The sequence below is a fragment of the Delphinus delphis genome, chromosome 4 (genome assembly GCF_949987515.2).
Source record: "Delphinus delphis chromosome 4, mDelDel1.2, whole genome shotgun sequence".
Classification (NCBI taxonomy): Eukaryota; Metazoa; Chordata; class Mammalia; order Artiodactyla; family Delphinidae; genus Delphinus; species Delphinus delphis.
Window position 1 is genome coordinate 15,662,827 of NC_082686.1, and position 13,906 is coordinate 15,676,732.

General features: G+C 37.8%; 1 protein-coding gene across 8 annotated transcripts in view; it reads right to left on the reverse strand.

Moving 5' to 3' along the window:
• USP16 (ubiquitin specific peptidase 16) overlaps positions 1-13,906 on the reverse strand; it is a 30,191-nt gene that overhangs the window by 452 nt on the left and 15,833 nt on the right. For 7 of the 8 annotated variants that reach the window (XM_060010413.1, XM_060010419.1, XM_060010417.1 and 4 more), the window contains 8 exons: positions 12,871-12,949; positions 11,428-11,519; positions 11,019-11,075; positions 9,921-10,097; positions 7,076-7,736; positions 5,337-5,431; positions 4,074-4,160; positions 85-241 (listed from right to left, as the gene is read on the reverse strand). In XM_060010413.1, the coding sequence (XP_059866396.1) occupies positions 85-241; positions 4,074-4,160; positions 5,337-5,431; positions 7,076-7,736; positions 9,921-10,097; positions 11,019-11,075; positions 11,428-11,519; positions 12,871-12,949 (1,405 nt within the window). The remainder of the gene's footprint in view (positions 1-84; positions 242-4,073; positions 4,161-5,336; positions 5,432-7,075; positions 7,737-9,920; positions 10,098-11,018; positions 11,076-11,427; positions 11,520-12,870; positions 12,950-13,906) is intronic. The other variant, XM_060010420.1, reaches the window with a different exon arrangement.

Sequence of the window (13,906 nt, forward strand, 5' to 3'; positions counted from 1 at the left end):
AATGGAAAGATTCAAGTTCATCCTTTTTTGGTTTTGCCATAAATATCTGCTGAATACCAGAATTCTGTAAGACCTCTTTCTTACCCTGTAGAATATCACCGTGGAGAACAAGATTAGAGAGATGACTGTTTGCAGATCTTGCCTTGGCATAGGCAGTGTAATGCCCCGACCTCATGGTACCACTGTGTTCAACGACTCCATATAAGGAATATAGTACCCTTTTATTTTCTTCAGCAACATTCTTTAAAAATGAACAGGAGTCAAAAGTTAGTTCTAGTCCCATTTATACAGATGCCATCAACAAGACAATTTTCAACTATGCAGAGGGTCTCTAACCTTCAAGAATGCAGAAGTCCTGAGTCTGAAATGGACTATTATTTTCTCCCTACCTTTTCTCAGCCTACTGAGTGGTAGCACGCTTATGTTTTTAGTAGAAAGTTGCCATTGCTCTTGCCCTGCTGGAAGAACCATAAACCAGGGTCTACCTGCTATAATCACAGTTTCCTGGCCCAGATACTTAAATAACTGAACTTGCCAAAGCTTCTTTAGGAGTCTGGGATCAGATAATTCCTCAACAACTCATCATCCTATTTCCAGCCCAAAATGTACGCCTTTAACAGCAAGAGGATAGCATTTAGGTCACACCCAAGACCACCCCTTAACATTTTCAAATACCCCCTGCAGATTTGGTGAGAAGGACATGTGACCTCTCAGAAGCTCACATTCCCCATCTAACATGGAGGCTGCTTATTTTAAGATCACATGTGCTGTAGGGCTGGTCAGCAACAGGGACAGGTGTTCCAGCTGGGGGCCACTCGCAGACAACTACCCCACTTGCGTTCTCTTGTAAAGTCTTCCTGAACAAGCATCACTGCCCTTCAACAGTACTGTCACTACACTCTCTAATCTTTGCCTCCCTATTTGCTAAAGAACTCTTATTACATCACCCCAAATCCTGTCAGCTTCCTCAGGGATTTCAGTGGCCAATGAACCTCACAGAATTTTCCCTGCCATTCCATTTTAACCAACCACAGCCAGGACTACATTCTGGAATTGGTCATCACTCAGAACTCTTTAACTTCAAAAATCTTACTAATTTTCTAGTCTCAGTCTACAATTCCATTCTTCCAACTCTCACCTCACCTATACTAGTCAACCTAACAGGATCCTCCAACCCTCGTTTTCTCCTGGCCTATGAGGCCTGTTTTGGCCTCATTCCCAAAAAAAGCCTCTTCACTTCTCAAAATGTAATGGAACAGCAACATCACATTACCTGAGAGCTTACTGGAAGGCAGAGTCTCAGACCCCGCCTCACACCTACTGATTTCCATGTGATTTACATGCACATGTCATTCTTACAGACAACCTCTCAACACCCACCACATCCAGCTCATCACATAACCCAGCTCTGAATTCCACGACGCACCTTCCCCGACCCCATACACAGACAGCTGCCATTGCTAGGAAACAATTCTGTAACCATGCAGCCTCGAAAATTCATGATTTTCTACCTCACCAGGTCCTCGATGTGACTGTATAATTTATAATGTGTCCTCAGCTGCCTCTTCCATGGATGTCCTTCACAGCAACTAGACCAAACTTCCACCGCTCGCCTGTAGCCTCTCCTTAAGAGGTGACCTCACCTCCCACTTCAGGAAAACTGAGACACCACCCACCCAGCTGCATGTTGCCCGCTCTCAGGAATGTGAAGTCTCTCCCTTTGGTTCAGAGATTCTCCAACTTCGTGTCCTTATCCCAGCCTTTCTGGTCTTCTCCAGGATCTTTGCTCAGTTATCTCTCTTTTCTGTATCTTTTACTTCTAGATTTTCCTCTTTGCCTACAAACCTAATTAAGTCTCCTACTATTAAAAAAACAAAATCTTCATCGATGCACCACGTTTCCTTTTCAGCAAAAGCTCTAATGTATCTATATGCTCTATCTCCAATATTCTCATTCATTTCTCAACCTACTGAAGTTACCAACACTTCTTAAAAAATTTACCATGACCTCTATACTGTCTAACACGTTCTAGTTTTTTTCTCTGATATTCTGACACTGAGGCCACTTAATCCTTTCCTTGAAACCTGAACACAGGACAATGGCATTTTAGGCAAAAGATGGATTCCTGATGACCCCGTATTCAAAACTAATCCAACCAGAGCTATTTCTATTTACAGGCATATCTCATTTTATTGTACTTTGCTTTATTGTGCTTCACAAAGACTGCGTTTTTTTATAAATTGAAGGTCTGCGGCAATCCTGCACTGAGCAAGTCTATCGGTGCCAATTTTTTTAATAGCATTTGCTCACCTGGTGTCTCGGTGTCACAGATAATCCTCAAAATATTTCAAACCCTCCATCAGCAAAAAGCTTACAACTCACTGAACGCTGAGATGATGGTTAGCATTTTTTAGCAATATTTTTTAACTAAGATATGCACACTGTTTTTTTAGACACAATGCTATTACACAGTTAACAGGTTGCAATACAGTGTAAGCATAGCTTTTATATGCACGAAACCAAGAAATTCGTGTGACTTGCTTTATTGCAATATTTGCTTTATTGTGGTCTGGAACGGAAGCCAAAATATCTGAAGTATGCATATACCAGCAAAAGTGGCCCTGGCCTATGGTAGTAACATAAAAAGAATGACAATTCACTGAAGTATTTAAAATCTGGATAAAGAACAACAGTATAGCTTCTTTTATTCTCCAAATTCTTCAACATGGAGATTCGCTGATATCCTCGGTGGTGTCTTCTTCCACCTACACCTCTTACACTCCGATGCTCGCCAGAGTTTTGTCATTAAGCATCTCTTCTTTCTCCTTGTTTACACAAGAGATCCTATCCTCTCATAGTTTTAACCACCACCTATTTATTGATTTCCGAATCCTTATCTCCAGCCCTAACCCCTCTATTCTGGCCCTCAGACATGTACATCCAAATGTTTTCTAAACATAGCCACATGAATATCTCAAAACTATCTGAAACTCAATGTTTCCAAAACTGAACTTATTATTATTCCTTTCTCCGCCTCCCAACCTGCTCTTCTTCCTGTGTTTCTTACCTCAATTTATGGCACTCCCAACTGCACAGACACTCAAATCAGGCCCTGGGAATCATACTCAACTCCTTCTGTAGCACCCTCAGCATCCATTTAAAGGCCTCTGCCTCATCTTCCAGAGGAAAGAGATCAAAAGTCTTAATTTTACCTCCTGAAATATTCCTTCAATCTCCCCATCTCCAGCCCTAGTTTAGGCTGTCATCATCTACTGACAATTAACAGCCTCCTAACTTCCCTGCCTCTACTCTTGTCCTCCTAAAATCCAGCCTCCATTGCTTCAGCAAGTAACCTATGTAATATACAGACCTGGCTGTGTCACCCTGTTGCTTTAAGTTCTTCAGTGGCTCCCCACCGCATACCTAATAAAGCCCAAGTTTCTCATCACGATAATCTTCCAAAACCTCATTCCTCTCTCACTTCTCTGGCTTCATCTCCTAACGTTCCCAGACCTTGTACTGTAAGCTCTAGACCTGCTTATACAGACAGTCCCCGGCACCCGCCGTGCCACTTTACATGCCCTGCCTTTGCTCCTGCTGTCCCCTCTGCCTGGAAAACGTGCTTCCTCTTGATTCATTATACTAAGTCTTACTCCTTGAAGTAGCAGTTGAGGCAGAGCCTCCGAGGCAGAGCCTCCAGAGCCTTCCCTGAACCACCAACATGCTGGGTTAAGTGCATATCACCCCTGCTCTGTGTATACCAATCCTATCGCTCAACCATATTAAACTGATTATCCATTAATATATCTGCTCATCTTTAGTTATATGCCCTCAGCTCCCAAGACGTCTGCCACAATAATGGGGGTTCAAAAAAATGTTGAACCGAAATAACCACCTAATGTTCAACATGATTCATCATAGATCTTGACATTATAAAGGTACAAAGATCAAAGACCCAGTCTACTCAGTAGTTCCTATCAACTTCATATATATGTGAGTTGCTGTTGGAGTATTTGGTAATAAGCTATGATTTCCCTTTAAAGGATTTTCCCAAAAAGGCAAGTTCCACCTACCTTACATTTAAGGGTACAAAAAGGAGCCAAATCTAAGATTTCTGGAAATTTTATGTGTCTGTTAACTTTGCGTAGGTTAAAACCAGCCTATAAAAGAAGGATAATACATTAAGTTCTCTTCCTGGAAAAGCTGTACATGTTATGTAAAAACTATAGTCCCACCCCAATGCCCAGAAGAACACTAACATCTAGCCCTAGTTCAATCTGCTTAGAAGACTCTATCCCCCTGACTACTAATTGATTTCCAGTTGATTTGTTTTTGCTAAGTGCAACAGACACACACACACACACACACACACACACACACACACACAGAGTCCAACACGTTGAGATACCTGCTCCTATAAGAAAACTCTCAATGTTTCTGCTTTAAGCATCTGGAAAAGCCAGATTAGACAACAGGTTTTGAGTGCTTAAAACTCAGCAATAGCAGGAACTTCCCTGGTGGTCCAGTGGTTAAGAATCTGCCTTCTAATGCAGGAGACGCAGGTTCCATTCCTGGTCGGGGAACTAAGATCCCATAAGCCACGGGGCAACTAAGTCCGCATGCCACAACTACAGGGCCCATGTGCCACAACTAAGACCCGAATCAGTCAAAAATAAAACAAATAAAAAATAAACATTAAAAAAAACCCAACTCAGCAACAGCAGAATACTCTTCTGTGAAGCATACACTTTCAGCCTCACTTTCTAACCAAGCTTGGTGAACTGTTCATAGAGACCCACCCAATTAGTCAAACTCATACAGAAGAGAAAACACTACAAAGGTACTTTGGGACTCGAACTGAATTTACAACTTGTACTGCTCATAGGAAAAAGTCTTCCAGAAAAGATGGAGTCACCAAAATGATGAAAAGCCAAGGTACCAATCAATGCCTTTTTATCAAGGGTCAGTAAAAATAAGATACCACACAGATCACTAAATTTCCCAAGTGTGAGATATAACTAGTAAACTGGTCTTCTTTCTCTAACCTGAAAATAAGATTAAAGTAAAATGCTAATATATCTAAAAAGAGCAACATGAGTTCTAGTAAAACTGAGGCGTGATTGTGCCTAAATTTCTCTTCCACCTTGACATGCATCTTCATCAAACCCCTTTTGTATGGTAACATAAACATATGTATTATTTTACTTTCCTACTTCTTTGAAGTTAGAATTAAGAAATAACAGAAAGCCAAAAAATATAGTAATATGTTGAGACAATAACAAATAAAGCAGGTGTCACATATTTAAAACAAATTTTAGGTAACGAACAAGGGGTACCTGCTGAAATCTCTTTAAGTGAAGAGTGAGAACAGGAGGAGCAAGGGAAATTAGCATCTGCTTCTTAGCATTGGTGTAAACGTGTTTCTTCTCACCTACAGAAAGAAAGCAATTTTAGCAGTGTGAGGATCATTTTAGACCTCTATATAGCATTCACATCTGCTATAAATCATTCCAGGGGCTTCCCTGGTGGCGCAGTGGTTGAGAGTCTGCCTGCCGATGCAGGGGACACAGGTTCGTGCCCCGGTCTGGGAGGATCCCACATGCCATGGAGCGGCTGGGCCCGTGAGCCACGGCTGCTGAGCCTGCACGTCCGGAGCCTGTGCTCCGCAACAGGAGAGGCCACAGCAGTGAGAGGCCCGCGTACAGCAAAAAAAAAAAAAAAAAAAAAAATCATTCCAAACATCTAAAGCAAGGATCAGTACGCTTTCTGGAAAGAACCAAATAATAAATATTTTAGGCTTTTTGGACCAAGAGGCAAAATCAAGGATATTTTGTACGCATTAATACACAAATTTTATAGAATTCAAACTATAATAAAATAATTGAGTATGATTGCAATCTACTGAAAAGAAGAATGGAATCATTTTTGGAGAGGTAACAATTAGGGTTCAAAGTTCATGTTTTCTACTATAAAATCATTTTCAAATGTTCATCTGTAAAAAATATTTTTAGCTCGGAGATCACACAAAAACAAGAAGCAGGCCAAATTTAGCCTGCAAACCACAGTTCACTTACACCGGCTCTAAAGCAAATAGAAATGCTATAAAATCAACACGATTTACTTTTTGTATCAACAAGTAAATAAATAAAAAGCTAGACTTTCTAAATGTTTCAGCAATTCTAGTAAGAATCCTTAGGAATCTATGATGCCTCCCTATCCCACTTACCCAAGATCAAAAAAAAAAACAAGGTGGGGGCAAGGGTAGGAGGGGGATTATTAATATCTTTCTGTTCTGTATTTGAAGAAGATGGTAAGAAAGCACTGTCCTCCCAGTACCTTGCACTGGGCACGTCACTTCAGCACGCTGAAGAATTAAAGTGTGGTTTTCTGGATGCAAGAGAGATGAGGCTCATCACAAATGACAGGAAACTGAGGATACAAAGAAACAGCCCCTATCTGTTAAGGAGCCTGCTGTGATAACATCTCACTGGGATGATTTCCCTACAGGGAGTGGTATCAGAGAGCAAACTGCCCCACTTTAACTGCTGCTGGGATGCCACAGAGTACTAGCCACATCAACAAAGTTCTGCTTATCCATCCTTCTATTAAAGTATTTACACAGGGGGCTTCCCTGGTGGCGCAGTGGTTGGGAATCTGCCTGCTAATGCAGGGGACACGGGTTCGAGCCCTGTTCTGGGAGGATCCCACATGCCACGGAGCAACTAGGCCCGTGAGCCATAACTACTGAGCCTGTGCGTCTGGAGCCTGTGCTCCGCAACGAGAGGCCGTGATAGTGAGAGGCCCGCGCACTGTGATGAAGAGTGGCCCCCGCTTGCCACAACTAGAGAAAGCCCTCGCACAGAAACGAAGACCCAACACAGCAAAAATAAATTAATAAACTCCTACCCCCAACATCTTCTAAAAAAAAAAAAAAAATTTACACAGTATTTTGGGAAAAGAGAACTTATTGACACCATCCAAACCCTGATACAATTAAAACAGTAGTACTCTACTGATACAGTGCAAAATGTACCCCTAAACATTAATTTTACTTTCTGTGAAAAAATCTGAATACCTTTTATATTTGCCTTTGGTCCACTATATTGTCTCCGTGTGCACACTTCACAAAGCAGTTTATTAGCATCTCGAAGTTTCTCATTTCGGGTGAACTGATATAAACAATGTTGGATTGAACATTCATCAGTACTGAAAGCTTCCCTGTTTGCAAGAGTACAGAAAGCAGTTTCTGGATCTTCGTTTACAACCTCATATACTTTCGTCCCGGGAGTATGATCGTCATTCAGAATCTCTAAATTTATTTCGTCAGGTTGAAGAGCAGCATTCAAGTTAAGGTTCTTAAATCCACTGGAAATGTCCACTTCTCCATTGCTCCCTTCCTTCATGTAGGCACCATTTAAATTCCTAGTACATTCAGCAGGAGATGCCAAAACCTTCAGATCATTATCCATGTTGACATTTTTCATATCTACTTCCTCTGTGGATTTTTGATTGTCAGTTACACTTTCTATCATTTTTTCATGGCCATTCAAATCTTTCTGATTAACACAATATTCTTTATGTATAACTTCCTCTTGTGAAATATGGTTGGATTTAATATCCACTTCTCGCTGAAGTGACATTTCAACTTCACATTCATTACCTTCAGGATGGTCAATGGCATAGACATCATTTAAATGAAGAACCTTTCCTTGAATTTTTTGTTGCCTTCGTTGGTTCTGTGTAAAAAGTACAAAACATTAAAAAAAAAACAACGAGAGAGAGGAAGAGAAAAAGCGTACACGTATCACATCAGGTTTTCCTGTTTATCAATCAAAAATAAATAAGTTAATAAGGAAGAGTTCACTCCCAGAATTCCAACCCTAAAAGTTCCTTTACAATCAGGGGTCAAATAAATTATAGAGAAAAGTTCTTTGGGGCTTCCCTGGTGGTGCAACGGTTAAGAATCTACTTGCCAATGCAGGGGACACAGGTTCGAGCCCTGGTCCGGGAAGATCGCACATGCCGCGGAGCAACTAAGCCCACGTACCACAACTACTGAGCCTGTGCTCTAGAGCCCGCAAGCCACAATTACTGAGCCCACATGCCACAACTACTGAAGCCTACATGCCTAGAGCCTGCGCTCTGCAACGAGAAGTCACCACCACAATGAAAAGCCCGTGCACCGCAATGAAGAGTAGCCTAGCCCCCGCTCGTTGCAACTGGAGAAAGCCCATGTACAGCAAGGAAGACCCAACGTAGCCAAAAATAAATAAATTTAATAAATAAATTTAAAAGAAAAGTTCTTTGATTGAAAGCAGGGATAAAACATCACCAATCATCAAAAAATTGTCACATGGGGGCAAATAAAAATGTGCAAGACATGGTCTCTGATCTAGACAGAGCAGTAAGGCTGTTGAACCCAAGTAGCCATGTATTAAAGCAGGGGGCGAGTGTCTACACACACACCAGGAAGGGATATATCCATGTGAGTTATAATAAAAATAATAAAATAAAAATAAACTGAAAACACAAGGATGTATAAAAACAAACCAAAAATTCAAGGATGGGCAGAGGGATGGAGGAAAACATTCCAGGAAACAAATGGCCCAAAACTAGAGAAGCAAGGAAGCCACATATACAGAGGACAATAAAATACTCTACCCACTTAAAACACGTTCTTTGCCATTTGCTGCCTATGTCCAAGTGCGGGGCAGGGGAGTTGCATTTTATCCAGATTTCTGTTACTGGAATGCCTAAAGACTCAAGGGGTTAGCATTTTGAGTTGTCACTAAAAGGATAGTCCCTGTGAGGCTAATTCGTAATACCAGAAAGCTGAAGGGCAGCACATAGGGCTCTGGACAAAAAAATTTTCTGATATGCTTCAGTTAAAAATAGTACACATGAAAGAAAAATGGGGTAAGGATATAAGCAAATACTTCAAAGGAAAGGAAATACAAACAGCCCTTAAACATAAAAACATGCTTAACTTCACTTACATTAAAATAAATAGAAAATAAAACTGCACTGAGATACTATTTTCCATCTATCAGACTGGCAGAAATCTAAAAGTTTAATATTCTGCTGTCAAGGATCAGGAGAAACAGCAAGTCTCATATGTTGCTGGTGAGACTATAAATTGGTACAACTTTTGTGGAGGGCAATTAATTTATCAAACCACAAATACAATCCCTCTTCTCAAAATATGCCCAATCAATGACATATGTATAGGGTGATTCACAGCAGCACTGGCCATCATAGCAAAAGACTATAGGTGTTCGTATACCTAAATCAAAAGAGAAATGGTTACATGAACTATAGTACATCTATTATACTATATTTAGTAGTATGTTTACTACTAAAATAGAATACCATACAGCTGTTAAAAAAGGAATCTTTGTGTCCTGAAATGTAAAGATCTCCAACAATCTAAGCAGAAACAAACAAAAAGCAAGGTCCAGAACACTGTGCATAATTTTTAAAAGGAGTGAAAAACAAGACTACATATTTGTATTGTACTTGATCATATTTTCCAAAAAAACCTAGAGGACACGTAAGAAACTAATGAAAGTAGTATCTATGTCACACAAGGAGGGAGATTTTTATTGTACACATTTGTATTATATATTTAAAATTTTTTGAATGTCAATGTATTAGCAACTCAAAAAATTATTGAAAATGAACTAAAGTTTTTTTAAAGTTGTCACAAGTAATGCAGAATTTTTTTTAAAAAGCACATTTTCTTCACATATACTCAGAGAAACTTCACTGCAGAGAATACTAAATGAGCTAATTCTGTAATTGCCCAATGAAAGTGCTGTATATAAAATAACAGACATGTCTACCAATGTCACTCAGACTTTAAACTCAATAGTTCAAAAAATTAAAATGAGAAAAGTATGGTTTTCCTCCTAATTACCCACCTTGGCTTGCTTTTTGGCTTGCTTCTTTGCTTTTTTCTGTAAGTGCTTACTTGTTCCTGAAAGAATATCATTTCTCTCCTTTATGTAACTGTCATTATCTTTTTCTTCCTCACTTTCTTTATCTTCATCATCCATGGTCTTTTTCAGATTTTTATCATTTATACTTTTCTTACCACTCTTAAAATATGGAGAGAATATGGGCCAAAAATAAAACTTTACTATTGTTGGTGAAGAGATTTCATGTTACCTAAATAGTTTTCTACTCCTATTTTACACCAGATTTATTTTTCACAATGTTTGGAAACATGTCCAGGACAAAATTCATTCATCTCAAACACCAGAAAGCAATCTTCACATACTGAGAAAACAAGCAAACAAACAAGTAAAACAGTGAAAAAGGCAACTTAACATATGAGTGTAATAGAAAGGAATTTAATGAGTTGTATTAGACACATGCTGTATCATGCTGTAATTACGTCTATTTCTAAATGCACTCTCTGTTGGTAAGTGATTTACATGTCCCACTACAGGTATTCCTTTTCATTCTTTTCTTTCTTTGAATGCAAATGACAGTTTTAAAGAAAGAAAAAACAGAGCAAGTTTAGTAAGACTTTAATCACTAAGTAACAGTGATTTAAAGGGACCCCCAATTCATATTAAGTTGAATAACGATTTATCCAATACTCATAATATGTTCTCTTTTTCCTATGACTACTTGATAGGAACTAAATTAATATGGCTTAAAACTGAGATACTCTCTTAACATTTATAAACTTAAGTCTATAAGTGATTTGTGGCTAATCTTAAATAATGAAAATAAATAGTAATTTATATGAAGTAAATATTTCCTGATATGTAAACTAATCAAGTTAATTATCTATAAATAATTCCAGACACACTCTTTAAATATATATATATATATATTTATCCCATTCTCTTTTCAAATCTTTAAAATTCTTCTGCCTCATATACACTAAGAAAAATTTCTCCATGCTTGGCCTAGTAATGTACAGCTTGGAAAAGGTAGCAAGCCCTCCCCCATAAATCTAGCTCAGGAAAGAAAAAAATCTACTTAAATAAAATAAATGTAAGTCTTACCTGATCGTCTAAAACCGGTAGAGACAAATCAAGGAACGATTCATGAACCAAGGAGACCTTAACCAACCAAAAAAGAAAACGTAAAAAGGAGGAAAAGATTCATTTTAAACATTATATAGTAAAATCATGGGGGGGTGCTAAATTTTAAAATAAAGGCTTAGGAAAATGAAATGAAAAATTACACAGTGTTGAGGACTCTGGATTAGGGGAAATCAATTAAAATATTAAATAACTTCTTCCTGATATAAGGAGTGCTCATAGTTCCAGGAAAAAACTATGCATACTTGGACAGTTCAAAAAGAATATCTTATAAAACTAACTAGACATTTCTGTTTTTGAAAGAAACAATTGATAAACTGTACATTATTAATATTAATGCATAAATCCAGTCTGCACTACATCTACTTACAGTTCTGCATTCATCACACATGATTGTACTAGTTAGTTCACCACCAAATACTCGGTCCACGAAACTTGGTACTGATTTTTTCTTTTCATAATCTATAAGGGGAAAAAGTCTATCAATTATCCTTATATAATTAATGAAATAAATCAAAACTACTTACCAATCTAACTCTAAAATTTAATTTTAATTTCCTATCCTATTGACTTTTCTCTATTCATAATTACCACAATTTTATTTTTATGCTACAGTCAGCAGCGTATACTGCACTTCTAAGCATAACACATTTTAACATAATCACATATTGTGAAAAAGAAAAAAAAAGTTCTTATCCAAGATCTAGTCAGTGGAAAATAAATTTTGCGAGTCAATGAGACTTTCTGTATATCAGTATCTTACCTAGTAAAACAAGCAGATCGAGCTACACACAGAATGCTATTTTAGCTCGCTTCTAGCTCTAACATTCTAACACTGGCAGCAAGTTTGGGAGTAACTTGCTTTGTGAACTCCACTTAAAACAAAAACAAAAAGCCCTCAGGAGAGTATTTCAGACAAAATCCTCCTTTTATTTTTCTATGTTCCCAGAAATAACCTTGATAAGTTTAGCATAAGGTGACATAATTTAACTACCTAGTAGTTCAACTTTCTAATCACATGAAATGTGTAGGCCTTATTCAAATGACAGGTGTCATTTATACAGAAACACATTTTATGACAGACAGTGCAAACAGGCTTGATTCCCTCTCTGTTGCTGGCCAGGCCAGCACCAAGGGCACCAAGGAGGTAAACAGTTGCTATGTGTTGATTCTGAACTGTGCTTTACAATACAGTAGTTGCTAGTCATTGGGGCCACCTACATTTAAATTAGTTAGAATTAAATGAAAATAAAATTTAGCTCCTCAGTTGCACCGGTCACATTTCAAGGGTCACATAATAAGAAAAAAGTTATCTCCATGATTAATAAACGAGCTGACAACTCTCAAAGACAATCACTGCTAATTAAAGTCTAAGCTTTTGAGGGAATTCCCTGGTGGTCCAGTGGTTAGGATGAGGCGCTTTCACTGCCAGGGCCCGGATTCAATCCCTAGTCAGAGAACTAGCTGTTCCGACTAAGATCCCACAAGCCATACGGTGCGGCCAAATAAATAAAGTCTAACTTTTTGAAAAATAAAATTGTGATGTCATCTTAGCTCTATGTTTATAAATTTTACCATAATATTGCATAAAAAGAATACACCAGAAGTTAAATTTTTCTAAAGTATTTACCTTTGGAGTATTGAATAATTGTTTTAAATCAACGAAGATAAAGAGAAATTATAATAACTGTGGATAATATAAATAATATAAATTATTAATAACTGTGGATTTGAAATACATGTGTTAGCGATCTTGTCCTAAAGTACAGAGGAATTCAACTATAGTGCTTTAGTTCAAAAATTCAGACATTACCTTTAACTTTATTTTTTAGCTCTTCATCCAATTTTTCAGTAGAATTACCAAATGCTTTAAGAATTCCTTTACTCACTCTCTAAAAGTAATAAAATAGATATATATACCATTAAATTTTATAGTTATTTTCCTTTAAAAGTATGTAATCAAGTCAAGAAAGTGATCAAGAATTAATTAGCTCTCCAAACTTACTGAATAAAACTTAATATTTCTAAAATCACATTTTCAAAATTAATTCCAGGAGCTAAAAAGAATTATACTTAAAAAAACAATCAGTAACCCCTGAGCAAAGGCACCATCTTATCATTTCAAGATTTTAACCTACTCAAACCAAAGCTTTTCAGAACATGCCCACCTCCTTTGAAAAGACCACTGAAATACCATGTCCTAGAAGCAGAGTGGATAATGAGAGCTACAGGGACAAACTCCAGTGCTCAAAGTCTAGCTCCATCACTACTGGATGACCCTGAACCAGGCACTGAACTTCTCTATACTCTAGTTTCATAATCTGTGAAGTGAGAAAATGACTCACAGAATGGTTGTGAGGACTGAGTAAGGTAATGCTTACAAAATACTGAGAACAGTGCTTGACAAAAAATAAGAGCAACATAAATATTAGTTGTTATCACTGTGTTATTACTATTATTAATTATATCCACATCCCCCCAAATTACTTTATATCCTGGTAATTAACAAAAAAATTAAAATACAAATGTTCCCTGATTCTTACAAAATAAAAATACTTCTTAGATTCAAAAAGCAGTGTTAAATCACACTCAGAATGAAGAGTAAGGGTGCGCTGCAACTGGGAATCGTTTGGGGGACACACATTTTCCAGTACCTTATAGCTCTCCTGGTATAGGCTAGTACAATAGAACCCTTAAAGAACAATAACGCTGTAAACATCAAGCAAAGTAGAGCATTATGAAAAGGAGACTCATTTCTAATTCCCTTCATTCATTCTAATAATTAAAATATACTGGTTGAAAAGGCTGGTGAAGAAAAAAAAAAATTTTAATATAATGGCCTCAACTAG